The 22,543-nt window shown below is 41.5% G+C and overlaps 1 protein-coding gene across 1 annotated transcript; it reads right to left on the reverse strand.

Moving 5' to 3' along the window:
* Positions 1–4,511: 4,511 nt before the first annotated feature.
* atp5f1b (ATP synthase F1 subunit beta) lies at positions 4,512–17,430 on the reverse strand. The gene is made up of 10 exons (XM_072579544.1): positions 17,254–17,430; positions 14,948–15,130; positions 14,606–14,780; positions 13,117–13,238; positions 12,191–12,375; positions 6,907–7,065; positions 6,689–6,811; positions 6,361–6,573; positions 4,941–5,142; positions 4,512–4,822 (listed from the first exon to the last, which is right to left on the reverse strand). Exons 1-10 carry the CDS (start codon positions 17,357–17,359, stop codon positions 4,725–4,727), a joined length of 1,566 nt encoding a protein of 521 aa, XP_072435645.1. The 5' UTR covers positions 17,360–17,430; the 3' UTR covers positions 4,512–4,724.
* Between the last annotated feature and the right edge of the window lie 5,113 nt (positions 17,431–22,543).

The following is a 22,543-nucleotide window of genomic DNA, read 5'->3' on the forward strand; positions in this document are numbered from 1 at the left end:
TCCACAGCAAGAAAACCATATTACAGCAGCACTGAGGAAACTCCACAAGACAAGTGAAATTAACAAGACACACCTCCAAAGAATTAAACCTGAAGGATCCAACACACACTGTTTCTATGGATTACCAATGGTACACAAACCAGGCCCACACCCCCCCAGACCTATAGTCTCACTCCCCGGCACATCGCCATACAGACTAGCAAAAGAACTTCAATGCAAACTGAAATACCTAGTAGATGACCGACGCCATTCCATCCACTCGATCCAGGAATTCCTAAACATCAAAGATATCAAGGTAGAGGACAAGGTCATGGTTGCCTTCACTGTGATGGCCCTATTCACGTCAATAAACATCACCCTGGGCAAAGAAACACTGGCCTCACTTCTAGACGAACCAAAGACACAAACACCATCCAGCACCAACTCCATCACCAAGGACAGCATCCTCAAGCTAATAGACCTGTGCCTCACTAACCACTTCGCCTTCAATGACAAAACTTACAAACAAATCAAAGGGACACCACGGATCACCAATGTCAGGATTCTTGGCAGGAGCAGTTATGCAGAGGTTAGAATGAACAGCCGACCTCAGATCCAGCTCAAGCTTTTATGTGGATGACACCTTTGTCATCACAAAACTGAACAAATTAGGAGAAACCCACAAACACATAAACAACAGCCTTACTTGTGTAAAGTTCAACACAGAGGAAGAGAACAACACCCCTTCCTAGATGTCATAGGAGAATGTAAAGCCAATGGAGAGCTGCAGACCCGCATCTACAGGAAAGTGACACACACTATATATTCATCCTCGAACAGGCTAAACAAAGACACATAAAGGAATTCCTAGAGACCTGGCACTCAAAATGGAACTCCATCAACACACATAACAATTTGGACTCCATTTACCAACCTCTCAGAAAAAGAACACAAAGTGATATCATCCACCACAACAGGTCAAGACACAAATAGAAAGTGGGACAGAACACCAGCACTTTGACAGAGGCTAACTGATGTTATCTATCACAGCAACATAACATCTGAAAATAAATCTACCAGGTCAGCGAGTAAACTTACAACCTACTCCTGTGATATCTGGGGCAGATAGAAGTTTGTGTCTCCAATCACAGGGTAGGGACATTTAGAACATTCATGACAGATACCAGTATCATTTACAATTCCAATAGGATGCCTGCTACTGTGGGGTTAGGCTAATTGTGCAATATCTTGCTAGAGTATGGGATCAGAAGTTATTTTTAAACTTAGGTTTTATGGCAATATGAATTCAGGCAGATACATTATGCACTAAAATGCAGTGAAAAATTTGAGCAATGAGCTAATAGAATGGCTTACCATTCTATTTCCTTCCCATTCCACCCAGATTAAACTTATCCATGGAACTTTACAAATTCAGCAGTAGTGTCACTTTCGAATGTCATATAATCTTACTTTGATTATGTATTTTAATCATGGTCAAATATGCTTAGGCCAAATAGTACTGATTCTCTAAGTATCAATGGTGCATCAGGTTGTAAGGATGAATAGTGGTAAAGCAGCTTGTCTGAGGAGATTGAAACTTTGAAAGAATAAAATCTGGATAAATTTTAACCGAATATTCATTCTTCAACATCCTAAAAAGTGGAAGGGTACTGGGTTATTATAGGCCATTCCCAAGTCTCTAGGATCACTGGAGTGGGAAAGAAACAATTGTTTGCATAACTTCACTTTTAGCAATACTATTGAATTAATGTATTATCATATAACTTCCCCCCCCCCCAACCAGTGATGAACCATACAAGCAGTTGCCTACCAAAGTGCCCAAGGAAAAACTTAGCATGTTTGACATGCTATCATGAAACATCAAGGGATCCAAAATGTGACATGATGTAGACCTTTACTGGCAGTGGGAGTCATTGAATTGAAGACTGACATTGGCCACAACACATGATTTGGTACATTCCCATCAGGCTGTTGGCAGCTTAATCTTCAAGAACATGTTCACTGATGTAAGTGAGCAGGTTTACTGGTTGATGTTTAGTGGTTCACCTGGATTCATTGACTTAAGTGATCTGATACAACTAAGTAACTAGGACTCATGGTACAATGGATTCCAGTACTACAGGTTCATTGTATTTTAGTTTTCTGCTTCTGAGCCTGAAGGTCTGAATTCTACACCCACTGCACTAACAATCTGTTCTGAACAGGTTGATTCAAATTCCTTACTTATTTGTGAACCCAACACATTGCTTATGCATGAGGTGCAGCTCCATGGTTAATGCAGTTGCCTCACAGCACTTGAGAACAGTTAAATTCCAGCCATCTCTCCTTGGCTGTGTGGGCTTCCTCCTAGCTGCTTCTGAAGACTTGAGGAATATATTCAATCCAAAAGTCTTTGCATTTCTGTGCAAGTCTGAAGTTCATTGACAGCCCCTAATGTAGAATTAAGGCATAGCTTAAGAAATGAGGATTGTAGATGCTATAGATCAGCAAAGACGACTGTTGCAGTGGAAAAGCACGGCCAGTCAGGCAGCATCTGAGGAGTAGGGGGAAAAAAAACAACCATTTTGGACATAAGCCCTTCATCAGGAAAGAGGCTTGTGGAGCAGGGGGCTGACAGAAAAGGGGGTGGGGGTGGGTGGTGAAGGTACTTGGGAATGCAAAAGGTAGATGGAGTGATAGGTCACAGAATGTGGAGCAGATAGATAGAAAGGAAGAGGGACAGGTCAAGGTGGCAGTGCCAAGTTGGGACTAGGCTAAGGTAGGGGAGGGGTAGAGAGGAAAACTAGTGAAATCCACATTGAATCAATGTGGTTGGAGAATCCAGAAGGTGAAAGATGAAGTGTTCTTCTTCCATGTGTTGGTGGAGAAGGTTTGGCAATGGAGGTGGCCCAGGACCTGCATGTCCTTGGTAGAGATGAAGGGGGAGTGAAATATTCTGCCACAAGGTGGTGAGATTGGTTAGCACAGGTATCCCAAAGATGTTCTGAAACAAATCTGCAAGTTGGCATCCTGTCTCCCCAAAATAGAGATCACCCTCTCCTAGTTTAAGATAGTCAGACGTACACAGAAACAGACCCTTTGGTCCAACTCATCTATGCTGACTTGATGTCCCAACCCAATCTAGTTCCACCTGCCAGCACTTGGCCCATACCCCCCCCCAAAAATGTTTCACATTCATACCCATCCAGATACCTTTTAAATGTTGCAATTGTGCTAGCCTCCACTTCCTCTGGCAACTCACTCCATACATGTACCACACTGAAAAAGTTGCCCTTTTAGGTATAGGGAAAGATGAGACCTATGTCCTCTAATTCTAGACTCCCCCACCCCAAGGAAAAGACTTTGCCTATTTATCCTATCCATGCCCCTCTTGATTTTATAAAACTTCTATAAAGTCAGCCCTCAGCCTCTAATGCTCGAGAGAAAACAGCCCTAGCTGATTCAACCTCTCCTTATAGCTCAAATCCTCCAACCCTGGCAACATCCTTGTAAATCTTTTTTGAACTAGAGTTTCAACATCTTTCTGATAGGAGACTAGAATTGTATGCAATATTCCTAAAGTGGCCTACCCACTGTCCTGTACAGCTGCAATGGTGACCTCCCAACTCATACTCTATACTGACCAATAAAGTAAAGCATACTGAAACACCTTCACTATCCTATCTACCTGTGACGCCACTTTCAAAGGAGCTATGAACCTGCACTCCAAGGTCTGTTCAGCAACACTCCCTAGGACCTTACCCTTAAGTGTATAAGCCTTAAGACTTGCTTTCCCAAAATGCAGCACCTCATTTATCCAAACTCCATCTGCCACTTCTCAGCCCATTGGCCCATCTGATCAAGATCCCATTGTAATCCAAGGTAAACTTTGCTGTCCACTACACCTCCAATTTTGGAGTCATCAGCAAATTATTAACTGTACCTTTTATGCTCACATCCAAATAGTTTATAAATGAAGATTAGAGGACCCAGCACTGACCCTTGTGGCACTCCACTGGTCACAGGCCTACAGTCTGAAAAACCCCTCCACCACCCTCTGACTATCTTTTGAGTCTATTTGAAATCAAGACCAGTCAACTGCATTTTAAATGCTTCAGCTATGATACTGGACATATCCTTCCTCAACTAGACAGTAATTTAATACCATTACCCTTAACTGCAGCTCACCTATTGTGCATTACTTAATTCATCAGTCCTATTCACCCATTAAATGTTTGGTGATTTGTTAGTTTTCAATTTACAGCCTCATCCTTTGACATCCAAGTCACATTTGGCTTTAAATTTTAATTTGCTTTAACAATAATGCATGCAGTAGCCTAGGCCTCAAGCTCTGAATTCCTTACTGAACTTCAAAGATGTTATTTATAATCCTAGACGATTCATTGGATGGTTTTAAAACCTAAAACAAAATCACTGAATTTTAGTTTTAAAGCTCAAATTAAAAACAGACCCCAATTCAGGCCACTGAAACCATAAATCCTTGTTAAAATAAAAACTGAAATTAACACCTGTTATTTTGTCAAATTTATTGCATTATGTGGTGCAGTTACAAATTTGAGATTTCACAATGTCCACTTTCTCAGGACAGGTTGGTATTTGATGTTCAAATTTATTTTCCCATCTTAAGTAGAAACATTAAATAACATTTTTATCTTTGTCAAGATGACAAAAGATCTGAAGATAATGCATACAAGCTACAATACAACCAGCCATCTGTTAGAATGTTAAGAGTGCTCTTCAGCCAGCTTCTGGGCCTTAGCAACTGCTTCTTCAATAGGACCAACCATGTAGAAGGACTGTTCAGGCAAGTGGTCATATTCACCTGGACAAAGAAAAAGTCAATGAGAAAAGCAGATTTTGTATTTTATATGATCTTCAATTATGAAAACATGACAGCACACAAGTGTTACACAGGGAGGAGTTACAAATAAATCACTTGCCTTGAAGGATCATTTGAAAACCTTTGATTGTCTCTTTGAGAGGCACCAACTTTCCAAGATGACCAGTGAATACCTCAGCAACTTGGAAAGGCTGGGATAGGAATCGCTGGATCTTACGAGCACGAGCCACAGTCAGTCTGTCTTCTTCTGACAGTTCATCCATACCCAGGATGGCAATGATATCTTGCAAAGACTTGTAATCCTAATTGGAAAAAAAATCAAAAGGAGAACTCTAATTTTATCCCAGTATGCTTTTATTTAAGTGTTTAACTAAAAACCTAGTCAGGTTGAGTTATCAAAGATGACTCTTTAGTTCCAAAATACTGAGGTTTATGACAGAGGTTGACTGAAGATTTAGCACAAACTTAGGATGGAGGCATTTAGTTTGTTTTTATTTTTAAAAAAGATACTATTAGACATGTTAGATGATGCAGTGTTCAACTGGAGAACACCAAATAATTCAAATGAAAAGCTAATGGCACAACTTACCAGGGGACTATCTGCACCACAGCAAAAAAAACTCAAGTATGATTAAAGTTATATAAAAGCTACTGAGATTTAATAAGGTTTGTAGCTCAGGTTGCCTGCTTGCTGAGCTGCTGGTTTGTTCTCAGACATTGTCACCACAGTAACAGTGATCTGCTTGCTATTGTCTTTGTTGTGGTAGGTGATACCATTTCCAGTTCTGTTTCAGAGGTTGGTAAATGGGGTCCAGATCTGTTAGTGGAGCTCTGGTTTGAATGCCAAGCCTCCAGGAATTCCAACATGTCTGTTTAACCTGTCCTAGGATGGATGCATTGTCCCAGTCAAACTGGTGTCCTTTGTATGGATACACCCACATATGGAGTTACATTTGACACTAAGTACTTTAAAGGTGGTAATAAAATATCACTACCTCTGAACAAAATACTTGGTTTAAGCTACTGTATAGAAAGTGTATTAGATAGATACAAAGGAAAAAAGGTAGGTTTTAGGTCAGATGTTAGCTGCACTTCAGGTGATTTTTAAAAAAAATTAACTGCAAATAGAACTAGAGGGTCAAGGAAAGCAATATTTCAGTTATGTTCTACAACACAAAAACCCCAAAGCTAACCCTGTCTGTGGCCTAGATTTTATATTGTCAAAAGAAATCTGTAAGCAGTATTGAAACAGTTACCCTGGCTCAATGCAAGAAACCTATAACACTGAATCAGTTCTGCCTTTACACTTCAAAAACATTGAAGTTGTCTCTATTGCTACTTCAAAACCTGTTGTAATTTAGATTTTGTAAATGCTTTGGGTTTTAAAATTCCAACCAATTAAAACTGACTACATAATACATTTGAGATTCACTTTTCAAGCTAGAGATCTTAAAGTTTTGATTATCTATAGCAACATCATACCAGTGAAACTTAATTTTTATTCTTCAAAAGAATCAAACCTGTAGGATCTTCTGTACACCACGGGCAACTTCATAGTGTTCTTGCCCTACAATGTTGGGGTCCATTATACGGGAAGTAGAATCTAGTGGATCCACAGCTGGATATATACCCAATTCAGCAATTGCACGGGACAATACAGTTGTAGCATCCAAATGGGCAAAGGTTGTAGCAGGTGCAGGATCAGTTAAATCATCAGCTGGCACATAAATAGCCTGAAAAACAAACAGTTTCTTAGCACAACACAAACTGCACAAAACAAGCTTACTGCTTTCAGATTCAGAGAACCAGTTTTACTAAAATTGGGCAATTCAGTTGATAGCCACTTACTTGCACAGATGTAATGGATCCTTTTTTGGTAGTGGTGATTCGCTCTTGCATTGTACCCATGTCAGTAGCCAGAGTTGGTTGATAACCGACCGCAGAAGGAATACGCCCAAGCAAAGCAGATACCTAAAAAAAAAGAAGAAATTGAAAAATAATGCACACCTGAAATATTACAAGTTTCACAAAGTTGGTACTCTACTTAAGCATGCCTCAACATTTACCTCTGAACCAGCCTGTGTGAACCTAAAAATGTTGTCGATGAAAAGCAGTACATCTTGGCCTTCTTGATCACGGAAATATTCAGCAACAGTTAATCCAGTCAGTGCCACTCTAGCACGGGCACCAGGTGGTTCATTCATCTGACCATATACCAATGCTACCTAAGGAAAGATTTTGAAATCAAGTCAGAGCACAGAATTACCCACATCTACAGCCAGCAGTTAAAAAGATTCAGCCACAAAATGGAGTGACTTTAAAACTTCCATATTCAATACTTAAACTGTCTGGTGCTCATTCCTTTCTTCTACTCAACTAGATTCTTGAGAAGTTGGTAAGTGATTGTTATTTAAGAACAATTGTTATTTGAGTGGGTGTTCTAGACCCCAGGTCCTACAAAGTAGGGCCTCCCTCCCACCCTCCAACCTAAATTAAAAGTCCACAGACTTGCCCCAAAAAGAGGGTCCAAGAAAGTTCCTGTGGATTGAAGAGTAAGGCTTTAGCTCAGGAGTCTGACAAGGTGAATAAAGTGATTACACCACAGTTAGAGGGTGAAGACATGACTGCCAAGCTGGTTCAGTGTGCTGTGCTTGATGTGGGAGGCCAACGACTCTGGTGTGTTTGGCTTGTACAAGTCTGGAAAGTGTGCACATTCAGCTACTGAAAGCATATTGCAACACTGAAAGAGCTAGAGGACCTTAGACTCAGAACAAGACCTTTCTGACAAGACCTTCAGCAAGGTTATTACACCGACCATACCAGAAGAGAGCAGACAATGAGGAAGGCAGAGGGGTGACAGGTGAAAGAGACCCCAGGGGAAGTACCTGTCAGGAACAAGTTGAATCTTTTGGAAACAGTAGAGACAGATGACACTGCCAGTCCATGAGGCAGCCAGGTCTATCAAATCAAAAGTTGGTGGAGGCAGAGCAGAAGAGTCAGACATCAGAGCCATAGTAACAGGGGACTCCATAGTAGAGGAACTGACCAGGGTTTTTGCAGCAGCAGGTGGGACTTAAGGATGGTGTTGCCTTCCTGGTGCCAGGGTTAAAAACAGCACAGAGTGCAGGAAATCCTCAAGGACAAAAGGTGAAGAGCCAGAGGTGGTGGTACATGTCAGCACAAATGTCAGGAAGAGGAGGAACATACTACAGCAGGACTTCAAAACTAGGAAGGTGGCTGAAAAACAGGATGTCCAGGGTGGTTATCTCCTGTTTGCATCCAATTCCTCAGCCTGGTGAGGCCAGAAAATGAGAGATAAATGGACTTGAATGTGTGGCTGGGGAATTGGTGCAGGAAGCAAGGCTTTAAATTCTTGGATCAGTGGGGTATGTTTTGTGGTAAGCATAAATTATACAAGAGACGGTTTGCACCTTTATAAGTTAGGAACCAACATTCTGGCAGGCAGATTTGCTACTGCAACACAACTATGTTTAACTAGGAGGGGACAAACTGGATGTTTAAGAAGGAAATTGAAGGGAAAGTTAGAACAAGGGAAGTCAAGACAGACAACTATCAATGAAGCAGAAAACTCAAAAAGGGATCATGCTGCAAGGTTGAGTGAAATAGGAGTTGATGGGAAGGGCGAGGGCAGTAACAAATTAAAAATACTATTTCTAATGCTTCATGCATTCATAAGATGAATGAGCTGGAGGCCCTTTTGGAAGTGGGCAGATACAATATTGTGGGGATAACAGATGTGGCTTCAAGTGGACAGGGTCTGGGAAATGAATATTCAAGGTTACACATGCTATCATTAAGGACAGACTGACAGGCAGAGGGGATGGGGCGGCCATGTTGGTAAGGGATGATATTCATATTCAGTCCCTTGCACAGGGTGGGAAGAGACCTAAATCAGGGGATGTAGAGTCAGTGTGGATAGAGCTGAGAAATTCCAAGGGTAAAAAGACCCTCTTGGGAGTTATCTACAGGCCCCCAAACAGTAGTCTGGATGTCAGATGCAAGTTGAATCAGGAGCTGAAATTGGCCTGCCACAAAGATGATACTACAGTTGTTATGGGGATTTCAACATGCAGGTAGATTGGGAGAATCAAGATAGTACTGGACCTCAAGAAAGGCTGCGGAGTGCCTCTGAGATGGATTCTTAGAACAGCTGGTGCTGGAGCCTACCAGGGAGAAGGCAATTCTGGATCTGGTATTGCACAACAAACCAGAATTAATCAGGGACCTCAAAGTGAAGGAGCCATTGAGAAGTAGTGACCATAATACAATAAGCTTCAATCTGCAATGGGGGGGGGGGGGGGGGGGGGAAAAAAGAGAGGAGAAAGAGGGGACAATTGGAAGTGACAATATTTGTTGAATAAAGGGGACTATGGAGCTATGAGGGAGGAGCTGGCCAAGGTTCAATGGTGCAATACCTTAGCAAAGATGACAGCGGAGGAACAATGGCAGATATTTGTGTATAATGCAGAAACAATTCATTCCAAAGATACATCCTGGGAGGAGGCATAGTGGCCATAGCTAATGAGGGAAGTTCAGAAACAAAGTTAAGAGAAAAAGTATAACACAGTAAAGGTAAGTGGGAAAACAGAGGACTGGGAAGCTTTTAAAGAGGAGGATTACTAAGAAAATATGCAGGAAAAAAAGTGTAGGTACAAAGATAAACAGTCCAAAAATATAAAGGAGGATTGTGAAAGGCAAAAAATGGTTAAGGCTAAAATTGGGCCCTTGAAGGCCGAAACAGGGGAATATATTCCAGGGAACAACGAAATGGCAGAAGAATTGAATTGGTATTTCAGATCTGTGTTCACTGGGGAAGACAAGCAATCTCCCTGAAGTAACAGTGGCTGAAGGACCTGAACTGAAGGGAATTTATATTTGCCAGGAATTGGTATTGGAGAGACTGAGGTCTGAAGGTTGATAAGTCCCCAGGACCTGATGGTCAACATCCCAGGGTACTGAAGGAGGTGGCTCAAGAAATCATGGATACATCGGTGATTATTTTCTAAAGTTCGATAGATTCAGGATCAGTTCCTGCAGATTGGAGGGTGGCTAATGTTGCACCACTTAAAAGTGGGAGAGAAAGCAGGAAATTATAGACCAGTTAGTCTGACCTCAGTGGTGGGAAAGATGCTGGAGTCTATTGTAAAGAATGAAATTACAACACATCTAGATAGTGTTAACAGGGCAGGTCAGGGTCAGCATGGATTTATAAAGGGGAAATCATGCTTGACTAATCTTCTGAAATTGAGGATTTACCTCTGAATATGAACAAGGGAGATCAGTAGATGTAGTGTACCTGGACTTTCAGAAAGCTTTTGATAAAGTCCCACATAGGAGGTTAGTGAGCAAAATTAGGGCACATGGTTTTGGGGGCAAAGTGCTAACTTGAATTGAAAGTTGGTTGGCTGACAGGAAACAAAGTATGATAAATGGCACCATCTCAGAATGGCAGGCAGTGACCAGTGGGGTACTACAGGGATCAGTGCTGGGACTGCAGCCTTTTACAATATATGTTAATGATACAGAAGATGGTATGAGTAATAACATCAGCAAATTTGCTGATGAAACTATGCTGGGTAGCAGGGTGAAATGTGAGGAGGATGTTCGGAGATTACAGGGTGACCCGGACAGGTTAGGGGAGTGGTCCGATGCATGGCAGATGTAGTTTAATGTGAATAAATGTATGGTTATCCACTTTGGTGGCAAGAACAGAAAGGCAGATTACTACCTCAATGAAACCAATTTAGGTAAAAGGGTAGTACAAAGATCTGGACATTCTTGTACAGTCAATTAAGGTAAACATGCAGGTACAGCAGGTAGTAAAGACAGCTAATAGCATGCTGGCCTTTGTAACAAGAGGGATTGAGTATAGAAGCAAAGAGGTTCTTCTGCAGCTGTACAGGGCCCTGGTGAGACCACACCTGGAGTATTGTGCACAGTTCTGGTCTCCAAATTTGAGGAAAGACATTCTTGCTATTGAGGGAGTGCAGTGTAGGTTCATGAGGTCAATTCCTGGAATGGTGGGACTACCTTATGCTGAAAGACTAGAGCAACTGGGCTTGTATACCCTTGAGTTTAGAAGACAGAGGATCTGACTGAGACATAAGATTATTAAAAGGATTGGACACTCTGGAGGCAGGAAACATGTTTCTGCTGATGGGTGAGTGCCAAACCAGAGGACACAGCTTAAAAATACGGGGTAGACCATTTAGGACAGAAGGAGGAGAAACTTCACCCAGAGAGTGGTGGCTATGTGGAATGCTCTGCCCCAGAGGACAGTGGAGGCCCAGTCTCTGGACTCATTTAGAGTTGGATAGAACTCTCAAGGATAGTGGAATCAAGGGTTATGGAGATAACACAGGAACAGGATACTGATTAAGGATGATCAGCCATGATCATATTGAATGGTGGTGCAGGCTCGAAGGACAGAATGGCCTACTCCTGCACCTATCATCTATTTAGGCTATTCAACTCAAATCATCCGACAGAACAAACTGCTAGAAAGGCTCAGGTCTGGCAGCATCTAGAGAGAAATCAGTTAACCTTTCAGGTCCAACCATTCCTCGAATAGCTGAGGAATGTCACTTGACCTGAAGCATCAACTGATTTTTCTCCACAGCTGCTGCCAGACCTGTTGAGCTTTTCCAGCTATTCCTTTTAGTTTTTAGTTCCACAAAGTAGTCAATTCCACATTTGATACAAGCTATAAGCAATCATCCATTCAGGGCATTATGTCTGCTATGTCTTTAAAATAAACTGACTTGTGCAATTCCCCCACATTTTTCAGCAATACCTCTGGATAGGATAGACAAGGTATTTTCCCTGGGGTGGGAGGAAAAAAAAAGTCCAGAACTAGATGGCATATGTTTAGGAAGGGAGGGGCAAGATAAAGGGACCTATGGGGAAACTTTCACACTGGTGGTGTGTATGGAATGAGCTGCCTGACGAAGTGGTGGAAGCTGGTACAATTAAAAGGCATCTGAATGGATATATGAATAGGAAAGGTTAGAGGGATATGAGCCATGTGCTGGCAAATGGGACTAGATTAGGTTAGGATATCTGGTCAGCATGGACAAGGTGAATCATAGGGTCTGTTTCTGTGCTAAGGATTCTATTCCCCTTACTACAATTAAATCTCAAATCATACTAGAACAATGCATTCAAAGCTCAGATCCTCACTGCTTTACCTGCTCAAATTGCCTACCTTCAATAACTACAGAATTGACTGCTAACATCTGAATGACAGCTTATGATTGGAAGCCTGAACTCCATAGCAAGCCCAGAAGATGCAAGTTTGCATTTGTGCAAGTTATCCTATTTAACACTTACCTTAGAGGTTGCATCTTTCAGATTGATGACACCAGATTCAATCATTTCATGGTACAAATCATTACCTTCACGGGTACGCTCACCTACTCCAGCAAATACAGAGTAGCCACCATGGGCCTTGGCAACATTGTTAATAAGTTCCATGATAAGTACGGTCTTACCAACACCAGCACCACCAAACAGACCTGAAGAGATTAATTGTAAACTTTAGTCCATTTTGTCTCAACTGTTTCCCTCAACACAGACTGAAGGATAACATGAATGATGTCTAAAATGAAGGACAGACAGGAAGTATCTTTTCCTTTTGGTTGACAGATCAAAAGCTCAGCACAAATTTAAAAAGGAACAGAAGATTGAGAATGCAGTTTTTTTCCACCCAGGTGGAATCTGGAACTCTGCCTGTTAAAAAGGTGATACAGGCAGAAACTAACATTTCAATATTTAGATACACACTGGCTATGGCAAGGCACACAAGGCTGTGAGCCAAGTTTTACAAAGAGAGATTAGAATATTTATGTGGTTGAATTTACATCAGCTGAAACAATGGCCACAGGGCCTTTTCTTGTGCTGTTGACCTGACTGGGTCAAGTCCCAAATATTCTACCTTGGTTGAAGTTGCTGATTTTTAAACTTTGAATGAAATAATTGTAATGTGGTTAGCAGTTTGCAAGTGTACACTTTAGATTAATACCCTTAGCTACACAAACCACATACATGGCAAAGTTGCACAATTTCACAAACTACAACTTCAATTCAGGCTGGCCAAATAGTTTCTAATAAACTTTCGTTAGAAATCAGTAATCAACAGTTTGCACTTGTTTGATGTAAAAAAGCAGTCTGAAATTGTATTGAAGATAAAAAAAACAAGAGTTTTATAAAACAAATACATAACACAAGCAGAGTCAATTTAATTTTCAATCACTTACCAATTTTGCCACCCTTGGCATAAGGAGCCAACAGATCTACAACTTTGATGCCAGTCACCAAGATCTCTTGCTCAACACTCATCTCCACAAATTCAGGAGCTTCAGCATGAATTGCAGAATGTCTAGATGCAAGTGCAACCACAAATATACACATCAATACACATATCAAATAGGATCAGATTACAACTTAAAGCTTCATCCAAAGTATTCTGAATTAGCCTAAGCAATTCAATTCAATTTTTTTCAGTTGCAAGTTTCTTTGCATCCCAATATTTCAGTTCAAAGTATAACTATTGATGAGGTATTACAATTAGAAATCAGATAATGAATGCATTCAAATTGGTTTATTTAGTGGTGTCATTTGTATTACAGGTGGTAGGTTTAAGTTCTGTTTCTTAAACCTTTTAGATGTTAAGAATTGGAATCACCATAAGAATTGCACTCCAATCAGGTAGATTCATTTTCTACATTTGTAGTCTCAGATCATTTAACAGTTTGAAAACTTAGGTTTGAGTGAAGTAACAAATGGTTAATAGCACCACGGAGAAGGCTGCAATATAACCTGAATTCAGTGCACTGGGAGTTGGAGCAAGATTTCACCTCAAATTATAATCACTGGGAATAATGCAATGTAAATAGACCAGCCACTAGAAAAAACATTGTAAAAGTGATCTGAGAGATTAGTTATGGAGAAAATGTCATAAGCAAAATGTACAACCAAGTCAGAAGTATATGAATGTCATACTGCACAATGGACTAAGGAGTAATTTTGATTATTATAACAATTCATATTGTTTAACCTGTAGCTTATATTTAAAAGATGACTTTTCCCAAAAAAGGAGTTATCCTCTATTGCAGAAGCTACGTCTTTCATAGAAGCTGCTCTTATTTTCCTGCATCATCCAAATATACATTGATTTGTGAGCAACTGCTCTATAAACAAACTTCGTACTAATGATCAACTTGCCAATTTTCAGTAGGAAGACTTTAGACAAAGGTTCATTGTGACAAACTGGTTCTTCTAGAACTTGAGAAATTTACAAACATTTATTCTCATATGCAGAGCTATAACCAGATAGTGCAAGAGCAGCTTCAAATGAAATATTAAGCTAATTAGTTAATAAAACCAACACATTGGGGAACACTAGTTTAGAATGTCTGACATTCAATTTTAAATTGCACACTGTGATCAATGTCAACCAGCTTGGACTAATAGAATTAACATTTCCATTGCTTCTTGCACATCATTTAGAAATTGGAAACACAATCAATATTAGTTAAGTCAGTTATGAAATTAACTAGTGGATATTCTATTGACTTATTTTTAGAATACTTAAGTTAACTGTTGGTGTAAAAACGCAATGGAAAAACAAATACCCAACATATGGTCTTCAGATTTAAATACAAAGCACACTGAAAGCTTCTATGTTGAAGAGTTCTACATTGCACTTCCAAAAAACTTTATACAGTTAGAAACAGAATTACACACTGTTTGGTGGTGATTGGTCCCCTCTCATCAATGGGCGCACCAATGACATTCATGATTCTGCCAAGAGTTTCTGGTCCAACTGGAATCCTGATAGGCGCACCTGTGTCCAGAACTTCCTGCCCACGCACCAACCCTTCTGTGCCATCCATAGCAATTGTGCGTACAGTACTTTCACCTATACAGGTTTAGGTTTCAGTTAGTCTCATGACTAGAAAAAAGTATAAAAATTTAAGTATAACCATTTCTCAGATTGTAGTTTGTCTACAGATACTTCAGTAGAACGAAAGTCTTTAATATCTCATCATTGAATTCTATGCATAAGGTAAATCGAACTATTCTTACCAAGATGCTGGGCAACTTCCAACACAAGCCTACTCTCCCGACCGGTTACATCGAGAGCATTTAGGATTGGAGGAAGACCTTCATCAAACTGGACATCCACAACTGCACCAATGACTGCAACAATTCGACCTTTTGCTGTACTGCCCTTGGCAGAAGGATTTGCTTGAGCAACATAGTTTCGCCCTACAATAGGAAATTTAAAAAGTCTGAAATACTTCTTTCGTTTATTCCAACCATAGCAACATTTATAGCAAGATAAAAACTGCTATCATATTGATATGGGAAAATCTTGATTTTTGAACCTACAAACTTGGACACAAGTTTAAGTGACTCAAACAGCAAGGACTGCAAATGCTGGAAATTGAAGGATTTTGACCCAAAACATCAATTTTCCTACTCCTGGAATACTGTCTGACCTGCCTCAGATTTATTAACTTTGGACACAGGCTTAACTTTTACTTAAAATGCTGTTATCAATGTTCACTATAGAAAAGAGAATGAAGATATTGCATATATTATGAGATTCTCTCCACTTTGCCCTATTAACCTGCCTTAATCTCAAATTCAGGCGAAAAACTCCCTTATGACCAATGGGACCCAACTCCAGTTTAGACATACTACCTTCCACAGTAATAATTAAATTTCATTCAGATTTTGAAAGACCAGAATTTTTGTCCAACAAGATTCAACCACTAGGAATTAGGATGAGATTCACTGAGTCTGCTAACAAAGGATTTAGGGAAAGGATGACAACAGATGCTGGAGACCAGAGTCAAAATGCATGGCACTGGAAAAACACAGCAGGTCAGGCAGTATCTGAGCAGGAGCACTGATGTTTTGGACATAAGCATGTCATCAGGAATGAAGTTACTATGAAGCTCCCACCTTCTCAGCCTTGCCCTTTGCCTGAGGTTAGTATCTCACTTTAATTTGCCACTAGTCTTCTGTGTAGCCCTCTGGTCATCTAGGACTTCCTAATGAAGGGCTTATGCCCAAATTAGCAATTCCCCTGCTCCCCAAAACAGGCTAACCTGCTGTGCTTTTTCCAGCACCACATTTTGACTAATGAGGATTTAGCTCTACTTGAGGACTTGAAGTCCAGAGCAGTCAATATTCCAACATAATTTGTACAAATCAACATTGAGAACGGTGTTGATTAACTACCCAGTTATCAATCCTTGAATTCTAGATTCCAATAATTTCATTAACAGCAACTAGCCAGTGTTTTGCTTTTCCTCCTTCTTGACTGCATTCTTTCTCCGTGCACTTTGATCAAACCTACATGAATTCTGATTAAAAGATATTGCTGACTGACATTGGAGATTCAGTAAGTGTGAAGTCACCATTGTCCTAGAAGGCCACTTTCAGTGGACTGGTGGCAATTTAATCTGAGAGGTACCATGCCTCAGGTAAAGAGCAAGGCGAAGAAGGTAGGAGCTTCACAGTAACATTAGCTAAAACAGAAATTGAACACAAGCTGGTCCTGTCACACTTATAAATTAGCCAGTCAGCTGAGCTAGCCAATCATCCCATGACAATTCAGTCATTTCAGTTATCAATTCAGTAAGCCAGCTTTGAATGGCCTCCAATGCACTTACGTTCTTCATTAAATGAGGCCATACCTTCAGTGTTCAAGATGCAGTCTCAACCCACATCTTATTTTTAGGTTCAATTCTTCTTGTAAAGGATATCACCCTCATTATTGATTAAAGGATGTTCCTATATTTTAATCAAACATTCAATTTACCATTTGCAGCAGGGACAACACCGCAGATATTTAACCTGCGGCTGGAATGTGCATTAGTGCTGTGAAACCTGGCCATAAGGCTGTGCAGAGCTACCATCAGTTTTCAAGGTGAAAAAGAGGTGAAGCTGAAAGGCATCCGTGTTGGAAGAGAAATGCAAACAGGCGGGACTTAAACAGCGGAATATAGAGTTAATCCACATCTAAACGGCGATTAAATGCCTGCCCACCCGCCAAAGCGCCGGAAGAATGGAGGGGAAGGACAGAGGAGAAAGCAGTAACTCTAGGCCGCTAGGCCCCAGGCTTGAGCCCACAGGACGGAAAAAGGTCAAAGTCAACATCGGCTGCCGAATGATAAACTACTGCTGCCACTGCCGCCCTTGCCTCAGACATCAATTCCATCTGGGGGGCCGGGGAGACCGATGGTGGGGGGTCGGAAGAAGGGGGTCAGGGCAGGGCGGAGGACGGGGAAGACTGTGCATTGAGGAAACTCCCCGGATGCTCGGTAACTCGGCGCCAGCGGGAAGCGTAGGTGCGGGATACCGAATGCCAGGATACCTACGTGAATAAAGGGCACCGGGTACACCCGCTACCGGCGATATGGGGCTGACCACAGGACGGAGCGCCTGTACCACGCCCCGGCTGCACCATCCAACAGCTCCCAACATGGCGAACAGCAAGCTGGACAAGGACGAGCCACTGACAGCAGCCTTATATATAGAACATGAGGGTACCAATACGCATGTCCCTGAGCGACGCGGCAGTATGGCGGGAAATGTAGTCCATTTAATGGAAATCTCAAAACAAACTGTCGCGTTCTGAACTACAGCACCCACAATACCCCACGGCTACGGGCTGCGTTCCGATCTGCTCTTGGGACTTGCTTTTAAAAACGCGTTTTCTGCTGTGGTAGTTGCACACGCGCAAGCGGGACAGAACATGACAAAAAGAAGTGTAACCCTTCTTATGGTCGAGTGAATTCAACAACTAGAACTCTGTGTATATTTTCTTAATTTTCTAACCTTCTAATATGGCTTTAAACACCACTTCTCGGACGTCGATGAGAAACGAAGGTCCCTGAAATAGATTGCATGGAAGTCATTCATGTGCAATAATGATCACCCTAATCAGACCATTTCTAGCTGTATGTTTACACAATCACGGAAGTACTTAAGGTCATGCTTGGTCCTGAAAAATGCTTAATCTAACTGTGATTAGCCAAGAAGGGTAAAGTATTTCAAAAGCTTTGAGCATTGGTGAATCTAACTGGTTCACATGGCTACAAAACAGAAATTGGAAAAGCTGAGCAGGTCAGGCAGCATCTGTGGAGAGAACCCAGTTAACATTTCGGATCCAGTGACCCTTCCTCAGAATTGCCCTTCACGGTACTGCAGTACTACATGTTGGTGTCGGTCACGCAGCACACAGCTCTTATGCCAAATACACTGGCTGTCATACAAATGAGTAATATCTGAATTTTGGTGTATGCATGATGCAAAACATATAGGCCATATGTCCCAAAAACGTTACAGGTCACATTAAACAACATACCTGTTCACAATGATTAAGACACCGAACATTTCGAACCAGTCTGCACTTGCAAAATTTCCAATACAATGTTCATATTAGATGTGATTCTGCATTTGGGTAACATTTGCTGGAGAATTCTGCATGCAGGGAATTACGGTGCCAACCAATTTAACATTGTCAGGTGGGTTTCCACGTAGTAGAAGCTACATATATTAATACAGAGGATCTTTATAGACAGGAAGGACATGTACATGAGTGCATCTCTTTCAACTTAACAAAATATGTAACAAACATTTGATTGGTTCATTTCTCAGGACAATGGCCTCACAAATCACAGTCAACCTGGCTGGTTTAATATTTAAACAAAGCCTGAGAGTTATCTATTAATCAGTATGATCAGTGTATCCCATCAAGTTCACTAATGTCAATTAGGGACAGAAAACTACCAGGACCATCACTGCAGATTTGAAACATGGACTGAAGAGTGAATTTCAGAGCTGAGGTGAGAGTAGCTGCCTTTGACATAAGACGACATATAATAATTGCTTCACACATGCGTCAGGCACTGATTATCTCCAACAAGAGAGAAACTAACTATCACCCCTTAACATTCAATGCATTTCTATCGCAGAATCCCCCATTAACATCTTAAGAGATTATCATTGACCAAAACTAAAACTGGACTAGCCATATAACTGCTGTGGTTACAACAGCAAGTCAGAGGCTAGGAATCTTACAGCAAGTAATTCACTTCCTGCCTTCCCAAAGCTTTGCACTATCTAAAAAACATAAGTTATGAGTGTGGTGGAATACTCTGTGGTTGCCTGGATGAGTGTAGCTATAACAACATTCAAAGCTTGACACAAGCAGGACAAAGCAGCCGGCTTAATTGGCTCAACATCCACATCCATTTACTGTGTCCAACAAAGAGATGTACAAAGAGATATATAGCACGGAAACAGATCCTTCGGTCCAACCCATCCATGCCTACCAGATATCCCAACACAATCTAGTCCCACCTGCCAGCACCTGGCCCATATCCCTCCAAACCCTTCCTATTCATATTCCCATCCAAATGCCTCTTAAATGTTGCAATTGTAACCAGCCTCCGCCACATCCTCTGGCAGCTCATTCCATACACATACCACCCTCTACGTGAAAAGGTTGCCCCTTAGATCTCTTTTATATCTTTCCCCTCTCACCCAAAACCTATACCCTCTAGTTCTGGACTCTCCAACCCCAGGGAAAAGACTTTGTCTATTTATCCTATCCATGCCCCTCATAATTTTGTAAACCTCTATAAGGTCACCCCTCAGCCTCCGATGCTCCAGGGAAAATAGCCCCAGCCTGTTCAGCCTCTCCCTGTAGCTCAAATCCTCCAACCCTGGCAACATCCTTGTAAATCTTTTCTGAACCCTTCCAAGTTTCACAACATCTTTCCGATAGGAAGGAGATGAGAATTGCACACAATATTCCAACCGTGGCCTAACCAATGTCCTGTACAGCCGCAACATGACCTCCCAACTCCTGTACTCAATATTTGACCAATAAAAGAAAGCATACCAAATGCCTTCTTCACTATCCTATCTACCTGCGACTCCACTTTCAAGTGGCTATGAACCTGCACTCCAAGGTCTCTTTGTTCAGCAACACTCCCTAGGACCTTACCATTAAGTGTATAAATCCTGCTAAGATTTGTTTTCCCAAAATGCAGCACCTTGCATTTATCTGAATTAAACTCCATCTGCAACATCTCAGCCCATTGGCCCATCTGGTCCAGATCCTGTTGTAATCTGAGGTAACCCTCTTCGCTGTCCACTACACCTCCAATTTTGGTGTCATATGCAAACTTACTAACTGTACCTCTTATGCTCGCATCCAAATCATTTATGTAAATGACAAAAAGTAGAGGACCCTGCACCAATCCTCGTGGCACTCCACTGGTCACAGGTCAGCAGTCTGGAAAACAACCCTCCACCACCACCCTCTGTCTTCTACCTTTAAGCCAGTTCTGTATTCAAATGGCTAGTTCTCCCTGTATTCTGTGAGATCTAACCTTGCTAATCAGTCTCCCATGGGGAACATTGTCGAACACCCTACTGAAGTCCATATAGATCACATCTACTGCTCTGCCCTCATCAATCCACTTTGTTACTTCAAGTTTGTGAGACATGATTTCCCACGCACAAAGCCATGTTGACTATCCCGAATCAGTCCTTGCCTTTCCAAATACGTGTACATCCTGTCCATCAGGATTCCCTCCAACAACTTGCCCACCATTGAGGTTAGGTTCATCGGTCTATAGTTCCCTGGCTTGTCTTTACCGCCCTTCTTGAACAGTGGCGCCACATTTGCCAACCTCCAGTCTTCCGGCACCCCACCTGTGACTATCGATGATACAAATATCTCAGCAAGAGGCCCAGCAATCACTTCTCTAGCTCCCCACAGAGTTCTCGGGTACACCTGATCAGGTCCTGGGGATGTATCCACCTTTAACTGTTTCAAGGCATCCTGCACTTCCTCCACTGTAATCTGGACATTTTGAAAGATGTCACCATCTATTTCCCTAATGTCCATATCTTCAATATCCTTTTCCACAGTAAATACTGATGCAAAATATTCATTTAGTATCTCCCCCATTTTCTGTGGGTCCACACAAAGGCCGCCTTGCTAGTGTTTGAGGGGCCTTATTCTCTCCCTTTTGTCCTTAATATATTTGTAAAAGCCCTTTGGATTCTCCTTAATTCTACTTGCCAAAGCTATCTCATATCCCCGTTTTGCCCTCCTGATTTCCAGCAATTTTGGTTTTTATTCCAGTTGCTTTCACATTTTTTCATCAGCTGTTTACATGTTGGTTTCTTTATCACCTGCTGGCTGTTGAGAGGCCTGTTGTTCAATTCCATCAAAACAATTGCACCCTTCAAATCCTAAGGTCTATCCATATAGTCTCACTGTATAAACCTTCCAAGATGTCCTCCCTCAGTACAGCTGTGATATTCTCTCCAATCAGTAATGAAACTTCCCCACCTCTTTTATATCCCAACAGGTTTAATTGGAAGCACTAGCTTTCAGAACACCACTTATACCCCAGTCCAACCCCGGCATCTCCAAATCTTTTATATCCTTCTTTATCCTTCCGTGAAACATTTTAAATCCTGGAATGTAAAACTGCTAGTCTTGTCCCTTCCCCAACCAAGTCTCTATAATAGCTACAACATCATATTATATGTATTAATCCAAGCTCTAGGTTCATTTGCTTTATCTGTCAAACGTCTCATGTTAAATACACTACAGACGACCAGTGTCCTGCCGTGTTCAGCAACCTCTCCCTGTCTGTTCTTCCTCTTAGCCTTGTTGGCCTTAGTCTCAGAATCTTCCTTGGTCATTTCACCTGCAGATCTATTGCTCTGGTTCAAGCCCTCCTGCCACACTTGTGTAAACTCTCATGAATGGCACTCACCAGGACATTGCTCGCCCCCACCCCCAGTTTACATGCAACCCGTCCTTCTTGTACAGGTCCCATATAATCTGGAAGACATTCCAACAATCCCTATACCTGAAGCTCTCCCTCCTACACCAGCTCTTTAGCCACATATTTAACTGTAAAATCTTTCTAGTCCTAGGCTTACTAGCATGTGGTACATGAAGTAATCCCAAGATTAAAACCCAAGAGGTCCTGCTTTTCAATTTCCTGAACTCCCTTTGCAAGACCTCTTCTCTTTCTGCCTATGCTATAGGTAACAATTTGGAACACACCCTCTGGCTACTTGCCCTTCGGAATGGCCTGTGCCCACTCAGATACATCCTTGACCCTGGCACCAGTGAGGCAACACAGCCACTTGAAGTATTACTTGCAGCCATACAAGTGCCAATCTGTGCGCTTGACTGTACAGTTCCATGTCCATTTTTGATATCAGCACTTCTGTTCGCTGTGGTCAGAAGAGCATATTTTTAAAAGTAGAAAAGAGCATTCATTAGAATGCAAAACATCCTGCCTCTATAGTTTTGTTCTGAGTTACCTTTTCTCTTCTCTGTAGTTGATTGTGCTCTGTGCATTACAAAATGGAAATAGATACACATTGCCATCAGAACAGGAGTGATGTGCTTGCCACTGGTCTGCTTAATTATATTTCTGGCACAAACATTGTAGTCATTGGAAGCTAGCTGTATATCTGTTAAAATTCTTGGCACTAGTCAAATAGACATACCTTTAGGAAGTAGCCTTTGCCAGCCAGTTGCCAGTCAGTTACTGATTGAAATCAAGCTTTCACAAATAAGAGAGACTGAATACTGCAGCATGATTGGTGTTAGGAGCCTGGACC

This window comes from Chiloscyllium punctatum, chromosome 10 (assembly GCF_047496795.1).
Source record: "Chiloscyllium punctatum isolate Juve2018m chromosome 10, sChiPun1.3, whole genome shotgun sequence".
Lineage (NCBI taxonomy): Eukaryota > Metazoa > Chordata > Chondrichthyes > Orectolobiformes > Hemiscylliidae > Chiloscyllium > Chiloscyllium punctatum.

Bases quoted from the DNA above. Each gene is read 5' to 3' on its own strand.
- atp5f1b (XM_072579544.1), bottom strand. From the start codon at position 17,359: ATGTTGGGAGCTGTTGGATGGTGCAGCCGGGGCGTGGTACAGGCGCTC. The intron at 15,131-17,253 runs GTAGGTATCCTG...TTCCTATTGTAG, and splicing joins ACCCGGTGCCCTTTATTCAC to GGCGAAACTATGTTGCTCAA. The intron at 14,781-14,947 runs GTAAGAATAGTT...AAACCTGTATAG, and splicing joins GGAAGTTGCCCAGCATCTTG to GTGAAAGTACTGTACGCACA.